The following is a 17,751-nucleotide window of genomic DNA, read 5'->3' as shown; positions in this document are numbered from 1 at the left end:
CGATCGCTGCCTGCACCTGCCCGCCTGTCCAACATCACTACTCTGGACGGCTCTGACTTAGAATACGTGGACAACTACAAATACCTAGGTGTCTGGTTAGACAGTAAACTCTCCTTCCAGACCCACATCAAACATCTCCAATCCAAAGTTAAATCTAGAATTGGCTTCCTATTTCGCAACAAAGCATCCTTCACTCATGCTGCCAAACATACCCTTGTAAAACTGACCATCCTACCAATCCTCGACTTCGGCGATGTCATTTACAAAATAGCCTCCAATACCCTACTCAACAAATTGGATGCAGTCTATCACAGTGCAATCCGTTTTGTCACCAAAGCCCCATATACTACCCACCATTGCGACCTGAACGCTCTCGTTGGCTGGCCCTCGCTTCATACTCGTCGCCAAACCCACTGGCTCCATGTCATCTACAAGACCCTGCTAGGTAAAGTCCCCCCTTATCTCAGCTCGCTGCTCACCATAGCATCACCCACCTGTAGCACACGCTCCAGCAGGTATATCTCTCTGGTCAACCCCAAAACCAATTCTTTCTTTGGCCGCCTCTCCTTCAAGTTCTCTGCTGCCAATGACTGGAACAAACTACAAAAATCTCTGAAACTGGAAACACTTATCTCCCTCACTAGCTTTAAGCGCCAACTGTCAGAGCAGCTCACAGATTACTGCACCTGTACATAGCCCACCTATAATTTAGCCCAAACAACTACCTCTTTCCCTACTGTATTTATTTTATTTATTTATTTATTTTGCTCCTTTGCACCCCATTATTTTTATTTCTACTTTGCACATTCTTCCACTGCAAATCTACCATTCCAGTGTTTTACTTGCTATATTGTATTTACTTTGCCACCATGGCCTTTTTTGCCTTTACCTCCCTTATCTCACCTCATTTACTCACATCGTATATAGACATGTTTCTACTGTATTATTGACTGTATGTTTGTTTTACTCCATGTGTAACTCAGTGTCGTTGTATGTGTCGAACTGCTTTGCTTTATCTTGGCCAGGTTGTAAATGAGAACTTGTTCTCAACTTACCTACCTGGTTAAATAAAGGTGAAATAAATAAAAAATACAAAATTGAGGAGTACACCACATCAGTCACTGGCTTCATCAATAAGTGCATCAATGACACCGTCCCCACAGTGACTGTATGTACATATCCCAACCAGAGGCCATGGATTACAGGCAACATCCACACTGAGCTAAAGGGTAGAACTGCCGCTGTCAAGGAGCGGCATTCTTACCCGGAAGATTATAAGAAATCCAATATGCCCTCCGACGAACCATCAAACAGGCAACGCATCAATACAGGACTAAGATTGAATCGTACTACACCAGCTCCGACGCTCGTCGGATGTTGCAGTGCTTGCAAACTATTACAGACTGCAAAAGGAACCACAGCCGCGAGCTGCCCAGTGACACGAGCTTACCAGACGAGCTAAATTACTTCTATGCTCACTTCGAGGCAATTAACACTGAAACGTACATGAGAGCATCAGCTGTTCCAGACGACTGTGTGATCATGCTCTCCGCAGCCAATGTGAGTAAGTCCTTTAAACAGGTCAACATTCACAAGACCGCAGGGCCAGACGGATTACCAGGATGTGTACTCCGAGCATGCGCTGATCAAATGGCAAGTGTCTCCACTGACATATTCAACCTCTTCCTGTCTGAGTCTGTAATAAAAACATGTTTCAAGCAGACCACCATAGTCTCTGTGCCCAATAACATTAAGGCAACCTGCCTAAATGTCTACTGACCCGTAGCACTCACGTCTGTAGCCATGAAGTGCTTTGAAAGTCTGGTCATGGCTCACATCAACATCCCAGAAACCATAGATCCAATTTGCATACTGCCCCAACAGATCCACAGATGATGCAATCTTGTACTCCACACTGCCCTTTCACACCTGGACAAAAGGAACACCTATGTGAGAATGCTATTCATTGACTAAAGCTCAATGTTCAACACCATAGTGCCCTCAAAGCTCACCACTAAGCTAAGGACCCTGGGACTAAACACCCCCCTCTGCAACTGGACCCTGGACGGGCCACCCCCCCAGGTGGTAAGGGTAGGTAACAACACATCCGCCACGCTGATCCTCAATACGGGGCCCCTCAGGGGTGCGTGCTCAGTCCCCTCCTGTATTCCTTGTTCAACCATCACTGCATGGCCAGGCACGACTCCAACACCATTATTAAGTTTGCCGATGACACAACGGCCTTATCACCGACAACTACGAGACAGCCTATAGGGAGAAGGTCAGAGACCTGGCCGTGTGGTGCCAGGACAACAACCTCTCCTTCAGCGTGATCAAGACAAAGGAGATCATTTTGGACTACATGAAATTGTGGGCCGAGCACGCCCCCATTCTCATCGACGGGGCGGCAATGGAGCAGGTTGAGAGCTTCAAGTTCCTTGGTGTCCACATCACCAAGAAACTAACATGGTCCAAGCACACCAAGACAGTCGTGAAGCAGGCACAACAAAACCTATTCCCCCTCAGGAGACTGAAAAGATTTGGAATGGGTCCTCAGATCTTCAAAAGTCATCGCCAGGTATGGTAACTGCTCGGCCTCCGACCGCAAGGCACTACAGAGGGTAGTGCATACGGCCCAGTACATCACTGGGGCCAAGCATCCTGCCATCCAGGACCTCTATACCAGGCGGTATCAGAGGAAGGCCCTAAAAATGGTCAAAGACTCCAGCCACCCTAGTCATAGACAGTTCTCTCCGCTACCACAGGGCAAGCGGTACTGGAGCACCAAGTCTAGGTCCAAAAGGCTTCTTAACAGCTTCTACCCCCAAGCCATAAGACTCCTGAATATCTAATCAAATGCCCCCCTCCATTGCACTGCTGCTACTCTCTGTTATTATCTATGCATAGTCACTTTAATAACTCTACCTACATGTACATATTACCTCAACCAACCGGTGCCCCCACACATGGACTTTGTACCGGTACCCCCTGTATATAGCCTCACTATTGTTATTTTACTGTTGCTCTTTAATTATTTGTTATTATTATTTCCTGTTTATTAGGAATGTTTCTTAAATCTGTATCGTAGGTTAAGGGCTTGTAAATAAGCATTTCACTGTAAGGTGGATAAGGTGAATGAATACCTGTTGTATTCGGCGCATGTGACAAATAAAATTTGATTTGATTCTGTCAAACAAGCGCTAGAATCCCACCTCAAAAGACCTCAATATATTCCCTGTTTTTTTTCCCCCGGTATCCTCGAATTACAACAGGAGATGGATCACACATTGAAATTGCTTACTGGGACACATTTCTGCTTTGCTGCCGCGGCCATTTTCCTCATCGTCAGACAAACAAAAACTAAATAAAACCCTGTCATAACTGACATAGTAGCCTGCTTCTGTTGTGATAGGGGCCTGTCTGCTGTAAGAGGCTTAGATGATTTATGTGTCACTGTGGAAAGTGAACCTGCTCGCACTGCAGTAGGTACCCTGGCTCGTATCTTCTTTTATTTGGCAGGTAGAACTTGTATTTGCCTTGTGACCATGCTGTAGGCTGACTAGCGTAGGAGTAGGTCCCCTCAGAAACAGCTGTGTGCCTGGTCCTGAACATCTGGCTCTGCCATGGCGATGAGAGAGGACCCAGGGCATTAGACTTAATTAGAGTGATTTATGCCTGAGATGAAGAGCCCATTGACAGGAGTTGGACCGGCTCAGAGTGCTGGTATTATGGGAGGTAAACCTACTGCTCTCTAACAGAGACATCAGCCTTCCCCCGTGTGCATTACCATCTTTTAAACTGCACATACTGTAATCTGGGTGTGGCAAAGCTATTGGTTATGTACAATAGGCAATAGTTAAGATCTTTGCTTCTCTGAATAGCGCATGTGTTAGTGTTATAAAGCACCCAGATATGTTGCAGAAAGTCGAGGAATCGGGAGCAAATGGAGGATGTATTGAGCATTTTAAAATACCCTTTCTCTGTGGAGTGTGTGTGTTTGTCTGTCTGTGTGTAGGAGGGAGGGAGGCCGTCACTTGTTCTCTCTCTAGGAGGCCAGAACCCCAGGTTCCAACCCACTGATTACTCTTGCTCAAGCTGTATCCAACAAGCCACACAGCTATTCAAATGTGTGAATATACAAGCAACAGAAGCCAGAGTCGAGAAGAGAAAAAAGGGCTGTTGCCAAGGGAGATATTTCTCTTCTATGGCCATTTTTGGAAAAGCATTTCAGTCTGCACAATAAAAGGCACAGAAGGATTATCTAGATGTTTTTTACTATTTCTCCCTTTTTTAATATCATTATCTATCCTCATTCATTGAGCTAATGTCTAACCTCATCGTTAAGCCACTATACAAAATTGCTTGCTGTTAAAGGCGATTACAATACCAACATATTTTTTTACAATGCTGTTGTTCATGGTCAATATCCAATCATACTGCAGTACAAACTAATGCTGGCCCATCCATATTGTTTCCATTATCTCTGTTAACTAAGTGATATGTGGAATCCCAGTAAGTCCCGGTGACTCTGACCTGTGTCCGGCTGTTCTCCAGGGCGTTCTCCAGCTCCAGTTTAGCTGCAGCCGTCTCCTGTTGGTGGGTCTGCCGTAGATGTTCTATGGCCGAGGCATGGAGGTGGTTCAGCTCAGAGCGCAGAGAGGCTAGGAACCAAAGAGATAGAGAGACAGACAGGGTCCTTAGGGAGCTCGCCTCTAGCTAATTAAAACACATTCATCACACAGTACATCTCCTGCTTCTAATAAGCTATGTGATGGAATGTTCCAGCGTTGCCTTGATTCCTAAAGGGAGGAGTGTGAGGCTGTGTTTAGCAACACTAGTTTCCAATGGCTTTTTCTAAAGGCTACAACCAAGTCTAGTATTTACCTAGAATAGTCCTCTATCACTACATATTGCCTTTCTCTCTCTCAAGGTCCTTACCCAACATGGCCTTCGTTGTTAGGGCTTCAACCCGATGTGGCCACCTCCCTGACTGCGCCCTTAACCCAGTGTGAGACCCAGAGAAACATTCCCCCATCAGACCCTAACCCAGCATGGCTCTTACCCAGCATGGCCTTGCCCTCGTCCTCCAGTTCGAAGCGTAGAGTCTGCAGCTCCTGCTCTGACTGCTGTTTGAGCGTCTCAATGCTGTGTCTGTGAGCCTCTCTCACAGATTGGAGCTCTATGTGGTGCTGCTGCCGCAGACGATGCTCCAGCTTCTACACACACACACACGCGAGTTCAGAGGTCAGGAGGGACACACACAGGTTAGGACAAGGACAAACTAATGACATACAAATCATTGTATATAATGTTTTGGCACGGATAACCGGTTGTCATCTTGTTGACGGCACTGGTTAATTAAAAAACAACAACATTATTTTCATCGCTAGAAAGGAAAGTCTGAAACATGTATGAAGAGTTCAGATGGTAAAGAGAAAGCTCAGTTTGGGAGAATCTTGCAACAGCATCAGTTCAACTCAACCTGTATGTTGCTGTTGGACTAAGTGTAGTTCAGTAACAAAAAGGCTGAAAGGTACTCAGGCAGTGGCATAGCACCATGGAGCCAAAAGACGTGTTCTAAACATTATTCCTGATCACTATGGAATTATATTACAATTAATTAGCACTTAAGCATATCATCAGCAGCTTGTTGGGGCTTTTGGAAGGTTTTCCAGCAACAGCAAGCAAAACAGCACACAATAAGCCACTCTAAACTCAATTAAGTAGACACAGAGCCGTTAACATGGCAAGGATAAGGTCACAGCTCCATAAAGTAACACTAGACACCTGGTACTTGTCAAACCTCGTGAATACACCTTTCATATCACACTACAATCACTAATCATGGGAGGGAGAGAGGAAGGGAGGGGGTAGACAAAGAAAGAGACAAAGAAAGAGAGTAGAGAGAGAGAAGAGAGAGACAGAGACACAGAGAGAGAGAGACAGGGGCCACAACACCAGATTGATAGGGATAAAACACGATTTAGATGGAAACAGAAAGATAACAGGGCCTTTCAATCAACATATGACTTGTATAATATTAAATCAAATAGGTAGGCCTTACAAAGTAAACAAGAATAAATCAGCTGAGGCATGATGTTCTTAGCAATTATGTTTGTTGAATACTGTATCCAACAGTTAGTGGTTGAGCCACATCACTGTGTGTGTGTCGGCACAGTGTCCTTGTGGAGAAGTAAAAGGTTAGGTCATGTCAGTATCATTCTAATGGCCGTCAGGGGGGACATTCTGTGGCTAGGCAGCAAGGCCTCTAATAGGCTACTGCTGGGAGAGTTCAGTAGAAAGCAATGTTCCTAACCTCAGTGGGGGAAGAACCCCATAGCGACAGCAGCCCTTTTAGAATAGATAACAAGCTAAAGTCTCCCATCGCACACAAACAAAGTTCCATATCAAACCATGTACTGTAGAAACATGGGAGTTAGAGGGAATGGCTATGTTGGTATCTCAGTAACAAGGCTTATTTGAATGCCTATTTGTCAGAGTCTATGTAGTGTAGTATCTAGATGTTAATTGTTAGGCTGGTGGTCCTTGGGTCGTGTTTGTGTTTTAGCTAATTCCTAAGTGTGTTTGTTCATGTATTGGTTGACAATGGTATGGGACAAGGCTAGTAAATGATCTATATATTTTCTCTCAGGTCCAAAGCCCTGGGTCTGTTAGGTCTGTGCGCAGTCTCATTCATGCAGTTGATACTGTCTGCAGCCTGTGCACAAATGAAAAATAAGATTGAACGGAGAAAAAAACGATAGTTTGCGAGAATCCCAAGAGACACCGTATTGTGTGTTCATACCTAGAACTAGGGGATTTACAGGAAATGTTTTACTGTGAAAAAGTAGAGATCTAGATTGGATGTTAAAATTAGCATTTTATTAGTTATTGTATAACAATAACAGAGTTTGTGATGCAAATAGATACAATCAGGGGATGTGTGTTCCTCCTGCAGGCAAGGAGAAACTGAATTTGTCCCTAATGCCTCAAACAAGACAGTTCTGTTTGCTTTACTACACTCTAAATGACTTTCTCCTCATAAAACATGTCTAGAACAAACTAAACCCAAATACATTTATCCCCGCAAAAGGTTATAAGAAACAACATTGAGTCAAACTAGCATCTTTTTAAAGAGAGAACAGCTATTGAGATAAATGTGTTCCTAGGGGAGGTTTTTGAGCTATGTTCTTTCATTAGCAGACATGAAAGACTTCTCGTCCCATTCAATCACCGATGACTCATAGGTCTTCTACTTCTAATCCAATCTGTGGCTGGAGAGGTGAGACAGAATGCTCAGGGACAATGTGTCAGCTTTGCATAACGCCTGCATGACCCCTTAACATAAACTTCAACCGAGGGTTTTAGAATCTCAAACGAAGCCTCTGAGTAAGGTTAAATGCATTTCAAAACGGCCTTGACTGTATTGTGGAGTGTTGAGTGCAGAAAAACACATTTGTTCCCTTTTCTTTGGAAAGAAAAGATTCAGTGTTTGAAAATGTGAATGTCGTTATATTTTTCAGAAGTCTATTTTCACGTACTGGGTATTTTCTGGATTGATAAATAAGTTCTGATTCATACTTCAACCTTGATTATGAAATGCCCAGATCAGTACTGAAATGTCAGTGTTTTAGGGTACAGTCAGTAAGTCTTATATGTAAAGACGGAGAGCTGGGCATATCTGTTCTGCGACAAAATGGTACCCGCTCTTTGGCTATCCAGTATTAATTGTTTTGCGAGGAGGAAATGCAGCTTGTTCACTCTGCCACAGTGAACCCTGCACCCAGATGCATTTACTTAGTAAACACCAGTGAATAAATTAACAGAGCCAATCATCTTCCTGACAAAGACCTACACAGTTAACCCATGCATGAGCCTGACTGACAATCTGCCTTTCAAGCATGAACCCATAGAAGTACATTCATGACCCGTGCTGATCGATATAGCTCCATCTTGCTACATGACTCTCATGTCCTATAAAGAGCTCTATGAGCAGAGGGGCTGATTTTAAAAGAGTTGGCTCTGAGCATGAAGTTACTGGCTTATGGACCCAAGTGTATTTCCCCCGGCTGTGCTGACAAAAAAACTCATCACCATCTGAATTACTATTACACAGATGCCACGCCAGATTCCCAAAACATTCCCATAATATTACATTACTGCACCACATTACTCATATTTAACACCCTGGGACAATATTAGATGTGTTGCATCATAATTCCATCAAATACTATGCTGATGTAGCCTTTTCGTTTTGAAGGGTGAAGAATTGAAAAATAGTGTGTGTCCCAGACAGCAATCAGGGTCAGGTCCAAATCACTGATCCGCTCAGGAGTCAACCCCTTCACGTCTCTGGTAATGTTGATGGACTCACTGTTGTAAAACTTAATTTGGCCATGTCACCAGTAAATCTTCACTGTCTCTCCTCATTCTGTGTACCTGACTGATATCCAGTCTTACTGACACATCAGAGCCTATACTGGCCCATAATGCCTCATATCTAATCTAGTACTCTAAAGTCACCAGATGGGAGCTTTCACACTGGCAGTGATTCTATCCACTTGTAAGCTGAAAGAGTTCATATGTAAAAGGGAAGAGGGTTGGGCACCCTGTAGAGCAGAGTCGCAATGTGCATGTCAATGGGCATAAAGTACAAATGATACAGATAAGAGGTAGTGATGTCACAGGGACATAGGGAATGTCATGGCTAGATCCCCCAGTAGACAGAAGGGGTTGGGCTTGGTGGTGATCGGGTTGGTCTGATGGTCAGGACATTTACTATGACCGGAGACTTTGTAGACAGACCGGTAGGGGCCTCACCTTGAGGTCGTGCTGGCGGGTCTCCTCCAGGTCCTGCATGGCGCAGCAGTGGGCCTCCTGTAGGCTGTGCTCCCTGCGCTGGTGTTCCAGCTGCAGCTCCTGGAGCTGCTGGCTCAAGTGCTCCCGCTCCTGGCTGAACTGGGCCTGGAGCTGCTGCAGGGAGCTCTGCGACTGAGACAACTGCATCTCCAGACTCTGCTTCAGCAACGAGATCTGATGAGCGGGAGGGAAGTAAAGGGAGAGAGAGCGAGAGAGAGAAGGACGAGAGAGAGATAAAGTGATGGGAGAGAGAGAAAGAGAGGGAATAGAGAAGAACAGAAATTAGATTAGATTGTCTGTGTGTTATTAGTATCTCTCTTACAGATAGCTGTTTGTCTGTATACTTCATTAACATATGCCTACTTTGTTATCTGTTTTTGTTGTTATCAATTTTTAGTTATGTTATGACCTGAAGCAACACAACATTACATTTTTGTTAAAGGGTGCAACAAAATGACATTTTCCATTACGCCCTCAAAATCGTTCTTTCAAAATGGTAGGCCTGGAGCAACTTTGGCTGCTTTGCAACCTTCGGTGACGTCCAATCAGTACTGTATTGTACGTGTGATCAACATGACAGCTCAGTCATCCCACATGAATCAGCCATGGCTTCATTAGTACTTAGTATTATTACTGTGAATAATGAGACTGACTGGGCCCAGAGCAAGAGAGGAGTTTATGGGAAGAAGAGAACCACGATGGTGACACCTCCATAAGTCACCCTGACTCTGCTGCTAGCTACCAGGAAGAATCTGGAGCAAAGCCTTTGAGAATGGAATCTCTGTCTGAATGCCCTCCTTCTCCCCACATGCATTGATTTCCAGCATCTGCGTAATGAAACATTTGGACAACAAACCGTACGAAGTGCATAGTACATTATCAAGCCAGAGGCAGATCAAAGACAAACTGTTATAATGCAGTGAGTGTATTAGTTTGCCTCTGGGCAGCAGAGGACACAGTGATACGGTGGGCATGTGGCAGACAGGCTGCAGTGATCTAAGTGGAGTCAGTGGACGTGTCTGTGGGTTCATGTCAGAGAGGGACTAGTGGGTTTTAGTGGTGATCAAGCCGTGGGTTGCTGTTGACAGTGCAAAGTCGGGCCATTGACAGAAGACATTCACACCTCCCATAGAATCAATACCCACACTGCCTTGGAGTGAACAAGAGGTGACATACAGCGCCTGTAAGGCTGTAATGCTCACTCACTGGTGTGCCCAGAGTCATTATCAAAGTCATCTCCTGCTGGGCAAAATGTTTGACTGCTATCTAAATGGCACCCCTCGTCATCCCTGATAAAATCACAACTCCTTGTGAAGAGGGATAAGAGGTTACTTTATGCCTTCCATTGGGACCTGAGCGCAAACAGCATCAAGCCGGAGACTTGATGACAGCTTTGCACACTCTTGGCATTCTCTCAACCAGCTTCATGCCAAGAGTGAACCCAGGTTTTCCTATACGATTTTGCCTGTGCTTAGCTCTATTCCGTTTCTTTTTATAATAAAAAAAACCTCCCTAATCCTTGCTGATGACAAGCATACCCATAACATGATGCAGCCACCACCATGCTTGAAAATAATCAGTGGTAATCAATGATGTGTTCTGTTGGATTTGACCAAAACATAAGCTTTGAATTCAGGACATAAAGTTAATTTCTTTGCCTCATTTTTGGCAGTTTTACTTTAGTGCCTTATTGCAAACAGGTTGCATGCTTTGGATTATTTTTATTCTGTACAGGCTTCCTTCTTTTCACTCTGTCAATAAGGTTAGTATTGTGGAGTAACAAACTACAATGTTGCTGATCCACCCTCAGTTTTCTCCTATAATCTCTGTAACTGTTTTAAATGTTCCATTGGCCTCATGGTGAAATCCCTGAGCGGTTTCCTTTCTCCCCGGCAACTGAGGTAGGAAGGGCACCTGTATCTTTGTAGTGACATGGTGTATTGATACAGAATCCAAAGTGTAATTAATAGCTTGCTCAAATGGATATTCAATGTCTGCTTTAAAAAAAAAATGTTTTTACCCATTTAACAATAGGTGCCCTTCTTTGCGAGGCATTGGAAAACCTCTCTGGTCTTTGAGGTTGAATCTGTGTTCGAAATTCACTGCTCGACTGAGGGAACTTATAGATAATTGTATGTGCGGGATACGGAGATGAGGTACTCATTCAAAATCATGTTAAACACTATTATTGCACACAGAGTGAGACTTGTTAAGCACAGTTGTACTCCTAAACATAGTTAGGCTTGCCATAACAAAGGGGATGAATACTTATTGACTCAAGACACTTCAGGTTTAGATTTTTTATTAATTTGTAAAAACTTCAAAAAAACATAAGTCCATTCAGTCCCCTTCACAGGGCTGCCAGTGCCAGTTTGGGAAGATTTAAAATGCAATCATTTGAATAGATATCCAATAGAGGGGGTTAAAATGACAACCTCAAACTCACCATGTTGTGTCTTCATACACTACAGTCTCTCCTCTTTTGTGTCAGTGACAGTGCAGGCTATAACTGCAGTGGGAGTTACAGCTAAGGTAACAGCACAGGTTCCTCAGCAGTCTTTCATTGTGATGGCTACCTGCATAGGGCGAGGCCCTGAGCACTCTCCACTCGCCTATTCATGGACATTAAGGAAGTGGATGATTTAATATTGTATGACATACACTTCCAAATGGATGTTTCATGTGGTGATGGGTTAAGTGGCGAACATTTACGACCTATGTTATTGACCTTAAGGTATATTAAATCCCTATAGAAATCTCAGCCAAACCTTAGCACTGATGATAATAGTGGACAGATGTAGAAATGATAGAGTCCTCTTACTGTCCAGTTAACCAGGAGCCCAGCCCAGTGTGTATATCACAACACCCAGTTGGTGCAGCAGGGTGAGGGTGGACTGTCTCTTACCTGCTCCAGTAGGTCCTCCACCTTCCTCTGCCAGCTCTCGCGGGCACTGCCCAGCTCCTGCTCCTTGTTCTGGGCCAGCTGGATGAGGGCTGCCCTCTTGTCATCCTCATGATCCTCCCTTAGCTCCTCACGCAGCTTCTTACACTCCTGTCTGTGGACACACACACACACACACACACACACACACACACACACCAAATGCATACAATTTCCATTAAATTAAATAAACACAAGATAATGATGACTATCCAGGGCTCAGCAGATCAAAATAATGTCAGTTTGACTCTGAAAGCAAAACCTTCTGGAAATAACTTAATGGAGTAGTAATATAGTAGTAATATATTCCTAAAAAGTGAAGCTGCTGTAAATCATATAGAACAACGGTCTGTTTACAGTAACGTGAGGTTGACGTATTCCGGTGAACATCATGCTAGTCATGTGTGCAAGAGCACATGCTTGAAAAGCCCCCTCTGTAAATATTTCATCTGTGGCATGTTTTAAGACCCTTTCACAAACTCCACTTCTCATTGGAATGAGCGACGCAGCACAGCCAAGACATTTGTTAGCAGCAAAAAGAAAATAGAGAAAAATCTGCCACTACGTGCATATTTAATAAGCATAATCCATTTGCACTCATCTCCAGAGCACACTGTGTGTACAGTGAACATTAGAGAGAAGAGAGACGGGGGCTGACTAACAGTGAACATAAGAGAGAAGAGAGACGGGGGCCGACTAACAGTGAACATAAGAGAGAAGAGAGACGGGGGCCGACTAACAGTGAACATTAGAGAGAGAGACTAACAGTGACATTAGAGAGAAGAGGGGCCGACTAACAGTGAACATTAGAGAGAAGAGAGACGGGGGCTGACTAACAGTGAACATTAGAGAGGAGAGAGACGGGGGCCGACTAACAGTGAACATTAGAGAGGAGAGAGACGGGGGCCGACTAACAGTGAACATTAGAGAGAGAGAGACGGGGAGCGACTAACAGTGAACATTAGAGAGAAGAGAGACGGGGCTGACTAACAGTGAACATTAGAGAGAAGAGAGACGGGGGCTGACTAACAGTGAACATTAGAGAGAAGAGAGCGGGGAGCTGACTAACAGTGAAACTGATTAACAGAACATTAGAGAGAAGAGAGACGGGGGCTGACTAACAGTGAACATTAGAGAGAAGAGAGACGGGGGGTCAACTAACAGTGAACATTAGAGAGAAGAGAGACGGGGCTGACTAACAGTGAACATTAGAGAGAGAGAGACATTAGAGAGGGGCGGGAGCTGACTAACAGTGAACATTAGAGAGAAGAGAGACGGGGGACTAACAGCTGACTAACAGTGAACATTAGAGAGAAGAGAGACGGGGAGCTGACTAACAGTGAACATTAACAGTAACAGTAAACATTAGAGAGAAGAGAGACGGGAGCTGACTAACAGTGAACATTAGAGAGAAGAGAGACGGGGACTAACAGTGACTAACAGTGAACATTAGAGAGAAGAGAGACGGGGGCTGACTAACAGTGAACATTAGAGAGGAGAGAGACGGGAGCTGACTAACAGTAAACATTAGAGAGAAGAGAGACGGGAGCTGACTAACAGTGAACATTAGAGAGGAGAGAGACATTAGAGAGGGGCCGACTAACAGTGAACATTAGAGAGAAGAGAGACGGGGGCTGACTAACAGTAAAACAGTAAACATTAGAGAGAAGAGAGACGGGGGCTGACTAACAGTGAACATTAGAGAGAGAGAGAGAGACGGGGGGGCTGACTAACAGTGAACATTAGAGAGAAGAGAGAGACGGGGCGACTAACAGTAAACATTAGAGAGAGAGAGAGATGGGGGGTGACTAACAGTGAACATTAGGGCCGACTAACAGTGAACATTAGAGAGAAGAGAGAGACAGGGGCCAACTAACAGTGAACATTAGAGAGGAGAGAGACGGGGCCGACTAACAGTGAACATTAGAGAGAAGAGAGACGGGGGCCGACTAACAGTGAACATTAGAGAGAAGAGAGCCGACTAACAGTGAACATTAGAGAGGAGAGAGACGGGGGCCGACTAACAGTGAACATTAGAGAGAAGAGAGATGGGGGGTGACTAACAGTGAACATTAGAGAGAAGAGAGACGACTAACAGTGAACATTAGAGAGAAGAGAGACGGGGGCTGACTAACAGTGAACATTAGAGAGGAGAGACTAACAGTGAACATTAGAGAGGAGACGGGGGCCGACTAACAGTAAACATTAGAGAGAAGAGAGACGGGGGCCGACTAACAGTGAACATTAGAGAGAAGAGAGACGACTAACAGTGAACATTGAGAGAAGAGAGACGGGGGCCTGACTAACAGTGAACATTAGAGAGGAGAGAGACGACTAACAGTGAACATGAGAGAGAAGAGAGACGACTAACAGTGAACATGAGAGAAGAGAGACGGGGGCCGACTAACAGTGAACATTAGAGAGAAGAGAGACGGGGGCCGACTAACAGTGAACATTAGAGAGAGGAGAGACTAACAGAACATTAGAGAGGGGGCCGACTAACAGTGAACATTAGAGAGGAGAGAGACGGGGGCCGACTAACAGTGAACATTAGAGAGAGAGAGAGATGGGGGGTGACTAACAGTGAACATTAGAGAGAGGAGAGAGACGGGGGCCGACTAACAGTGAACATTAGAGAGAAGACGGGAGCCGACTAACAGTGAACATAGAGAGAGAGAGAGACATTAGAGAGGAGAGAGGGGGCCGACTAACAGTGAACATTAGAGAGGAGAGAGAGACGGGGGCCGACTAACAGTGAACATTAGAGAGAAGAGAGATGGGGGTGACTAACAGTGAACATTAGAGAGAAGGGCCGACTAACAGTGAACATTAGAGAAGGAGAGAGACATGAGAGGGGCCGACTAACAGTGAACATTAGAGAGGAGAGAGACGGGGGCCGACTAACAGTGAACATTAGAGAGAAGAGAGACGGGGGCCGACTAACAGTGAACATTAGAGAGGAGAGAGACGGGGGGGTGACTAACAGCGAAGATGTTAATGCATGCGCCTGGGACACAGAGGGTCTCTAAGAGGTTTAACTTCAGGACAGGGTCTATTTTACTCCATTTCCGCCTGACTGACGTGCCCAAAGTAAACTGTCTGTTGCTCAGGCCCTGAAGCCAGGATATGCATATAATTGGTACCATTGAAATGTATAGGGAAATAATTCAATCTAGCTCCCAGTATGCAATACCTATGGCTTCTACTGGATGTCAGTAATCTTGGTTCAAGGTTTCAGGCTTGTTTCTTCCCAAACGAGGAAGAATTATGAGTTTTAGTATTGGGATACAGACTTGGAAATCAGTCTACGCGCACACGACGAAGAGGACACGCACCTGCTAATATTATTTTCCTATTGAACATACTTCTTTCCGTATGAAATATTACAGTTTAATTACATTTAGGGTATCTGAGGATTACATAGAAACGTATTTTGACTTGTTTTAACAAAATTTAGCGTTAGCTTTTTAGATTCCTTTCTCTGCATGTTGAACGGAGTGGATTACTCAAATCGATGGCGCCAACTAAACAGACTTTTTAGGATATAAGGACGGATTTTCATCTAACAAAACGACACTACAAGTTGTAGCTGGGACCCTTTGGATGACAAATCAGAGGAAGATTTTCAAAAAGTAAGTGAATCTTTAAATCGCTATTTGTGAATTTATGAAACCTGTGCTGGTGGAAAAATATTTTGATGTGGATCGCCGTCCTCAAACAATCGCATGGCATGCTTTCGCTGTAAAGCCTATTGTAAATCGGACAGTGCGGTTAGATTAACAAGAATTTAAGCTTAAAAATGACACTTGTATGTTCCTAAATGTTTAATATCCATAATTTAAATTATTATTTATTTGAATTGTGCGCCCTCCAGTTTCACTGGAAGTTGTCCCGCTAGCGGGGCCCCTAGCCTTATGAAGTTTTAACAGCTCAACATTATGTCCTGTATTTGCTGAACATTTCCAGCACGCCGCTGGCTGTCGGAGCTCTGGAGGTGTTCCGAGTCCACATCCTTGGGAACAGAGCAGAGCGATTGGTGTCTGCTTGGGGCAGGATGTGCACAGCCATGGTGATAATCCCCGAGAACTCTCTCGGGAAGATAAAAAGAGCAACATTTGATGACCAACTATTCGAAGTCTGGAGAGCAGAACCTTTGAAGTTCCTGTACATTGCGCCAATCACAATACTTGTTACTGGTCATGAAGCAGACACCACCGCCTTTGTTCTTGCCAGAGAGAGCCCACTTCCTATCTGCTCGATGAACTGTAAAACTCGCTGGTTGATCCATTTGAATGTCGGAGGAAAGCCAAGTCTCAGAAAAACTGTTGCAAAAGTATGTTGCAGAATCTGATGTCCGTCTGGAAGGAGATCCTCGTTCTGAGTTTGTCAAGCTAATTCACTAATGAGTAGTATACAATGTAATGGAGGACGGGTCGCCCGGCGTCTCAATCGCACTAAGACCCCTCCACGTCTGCCTATCCATCAGCGTCTTTGTTTTCTTCTATCCGGTAGGACTCCCAGGCTACCCGGTGCCTCACTGACGAGGCTAGAACATTGTTTCCGCTGTCTCTGGGAATTCGGGAAGATCGGGTGGATGGTGAGTACCAAGCAATTCATATTCCAATAGTTCTACCTGGGTGTATGAAGTAATGCATTAAACAAACAGAGCAAGAAAATGAGAGAACACACTAGAAAAAGTAGAAACCTGCAAAGTTTTCTAGGAGCTCGCAGCGAGGCTACCATGTTCATTCAGCATCATCAACCTTTATAATCATGAGAGAAATTGAACTAGTTAGTTGCTAGCTAGTTAGTTATACACCATGACCTGTTAGTTATACACACTGACCTGTTCACCGAACATGCTACCTTGTCCCGGACCAGCTGTTTTCATCCCTCTCTCTCCCCCCCTCTACTGCACCTGCTGTCTCAGCCTTTGAATGCTCAGCTATGAAAAGCCAACTGACATTTACTCCTGAGGTGCTGGTAATCTATGAACGTTTGATCTGTCTTAATGGCCATGTACTCTTATAATCTCCACTTGGTACAGTCAGAAAAGGACTGGCCACCCCTCAGAGCCTGGTTCCTCTCTAGGTTTTTCACTAGGTTCCTGCCTTTCTAAGACATTTTTCCTAGCCACAGTGCTTCTACATCTGCATTGCTTGCTGTTTGGGGTTTTAGACTGGGTTTCTGTATAAGCACTTTGTGACATCATCTGATGTAAAAAGGGCGTCATAAATACATTTGATTGATTGATTATACCTAGGTAACTTACAAGGTTGGGTGACTTTTGTCAAAAAGCATCTCATTGTGGATAGCTACTTGTCCCTCATGCTGGCCTTTTCAGCAAAATATCACTTCAGAAAGATCAAAATATAAAATATTGATATGAACAGCATTGTAGACCATCTCTCCCCTCATACTGCAGCTTTAGCTAATCTCAAAATAACAGAGAAATGCTGTGAAAACCATTGGTTGGCATGGAGGAATGGGCCAAAATACCAGCAACAGTGTGTGAAAACCTTGAAGACTTACAGAAAATGTTTGACCTCTGTCATTGCCAACAAAGGGTATATAACAAAGTATTGAGATAAACTTTTGTTATTGACCAAATACTTATTTTCCACCATAATTTGCAAATAAATTCATTAAAAATCCTACAATGTGATTTTCTTTCTCATTTTGTCTGTCATAGTTGAAGTGTACCTATGATGAAAATTACAGGCCTCTCTCATCTTTTTAAGTGGGAGAACTTGCACAATTGGTGGTTGACTAAATACTTTTTTGCCCCACTGTACCTAACCATGAACATCAATGCCTTTCTTAAAATCAATACACAGAAGTATATATTTTTAAACCTGCATATTTAGTTAAAAGAAATTCATGTTAGCAGGTAATATTAAACTAGGGAAATTGTGTCACTTCTCTTGTGTTCATTGCATGCAGAGTCAGGG

The 17,751-nt window shown here is 44.1% G+C and overlaps 1 protein-coding gene across 5 annotated transcripts in view; it reads right to left on the bottom strand.

Annotated features, from left to right (window-relative positions):
• Positions 1–17,751, bottom strand: part of LOC112250145 (family with sequence similarity 184 member Ab) — a 120,832-nt gene that overhangs the window by 32,377 nt on the left and 70,704 nt on the right. For all 5 annotated transcript variants that reach the window (XM_042321681.1, XM_024420036.2, XM_024420038.2 and 2 more), the window contains 4 exons: positions 11,765–11,915; positions 8,821–9,033; positions 5,063–5,216; positions 4,534–4,661 (listed from right to left, as the gene is read on the bottom strand). In XM_042321681.1, coding sequence (XP_042177615.1) covers positions 4,534–4,661; positions 5,063–5,216; positions 8,821–9,033; positions 11,765–11,915 — 646 coding nt within the window. The remainder of the gene's footprint in view (positions 1–4,533; positions 4,662–5,062; positions 5,217–8,820; positions 9,034–11,764; positions 11,916–17,751) is intronic.

Source organism: Oncorhynchus tshawytscha, linkage group LG05 (assembly GCF_018296145.1).
Source record: "Oncorhynchus tshawytscha isolate Ot180627B linkage group LG05, Otsh_v2.0, whole genome shotgun sequence".
NCBI classification, from domain to species: Eukaryota; Metazoa; Chordata; class Actinopteri; order Salmoniformes; family Salmonidae; genus Oncorhynchus; species Oncorhynchus tshawytscha.
This window is presented reverse-complemented; position numbering and strand designations above follow the sequence as displayed.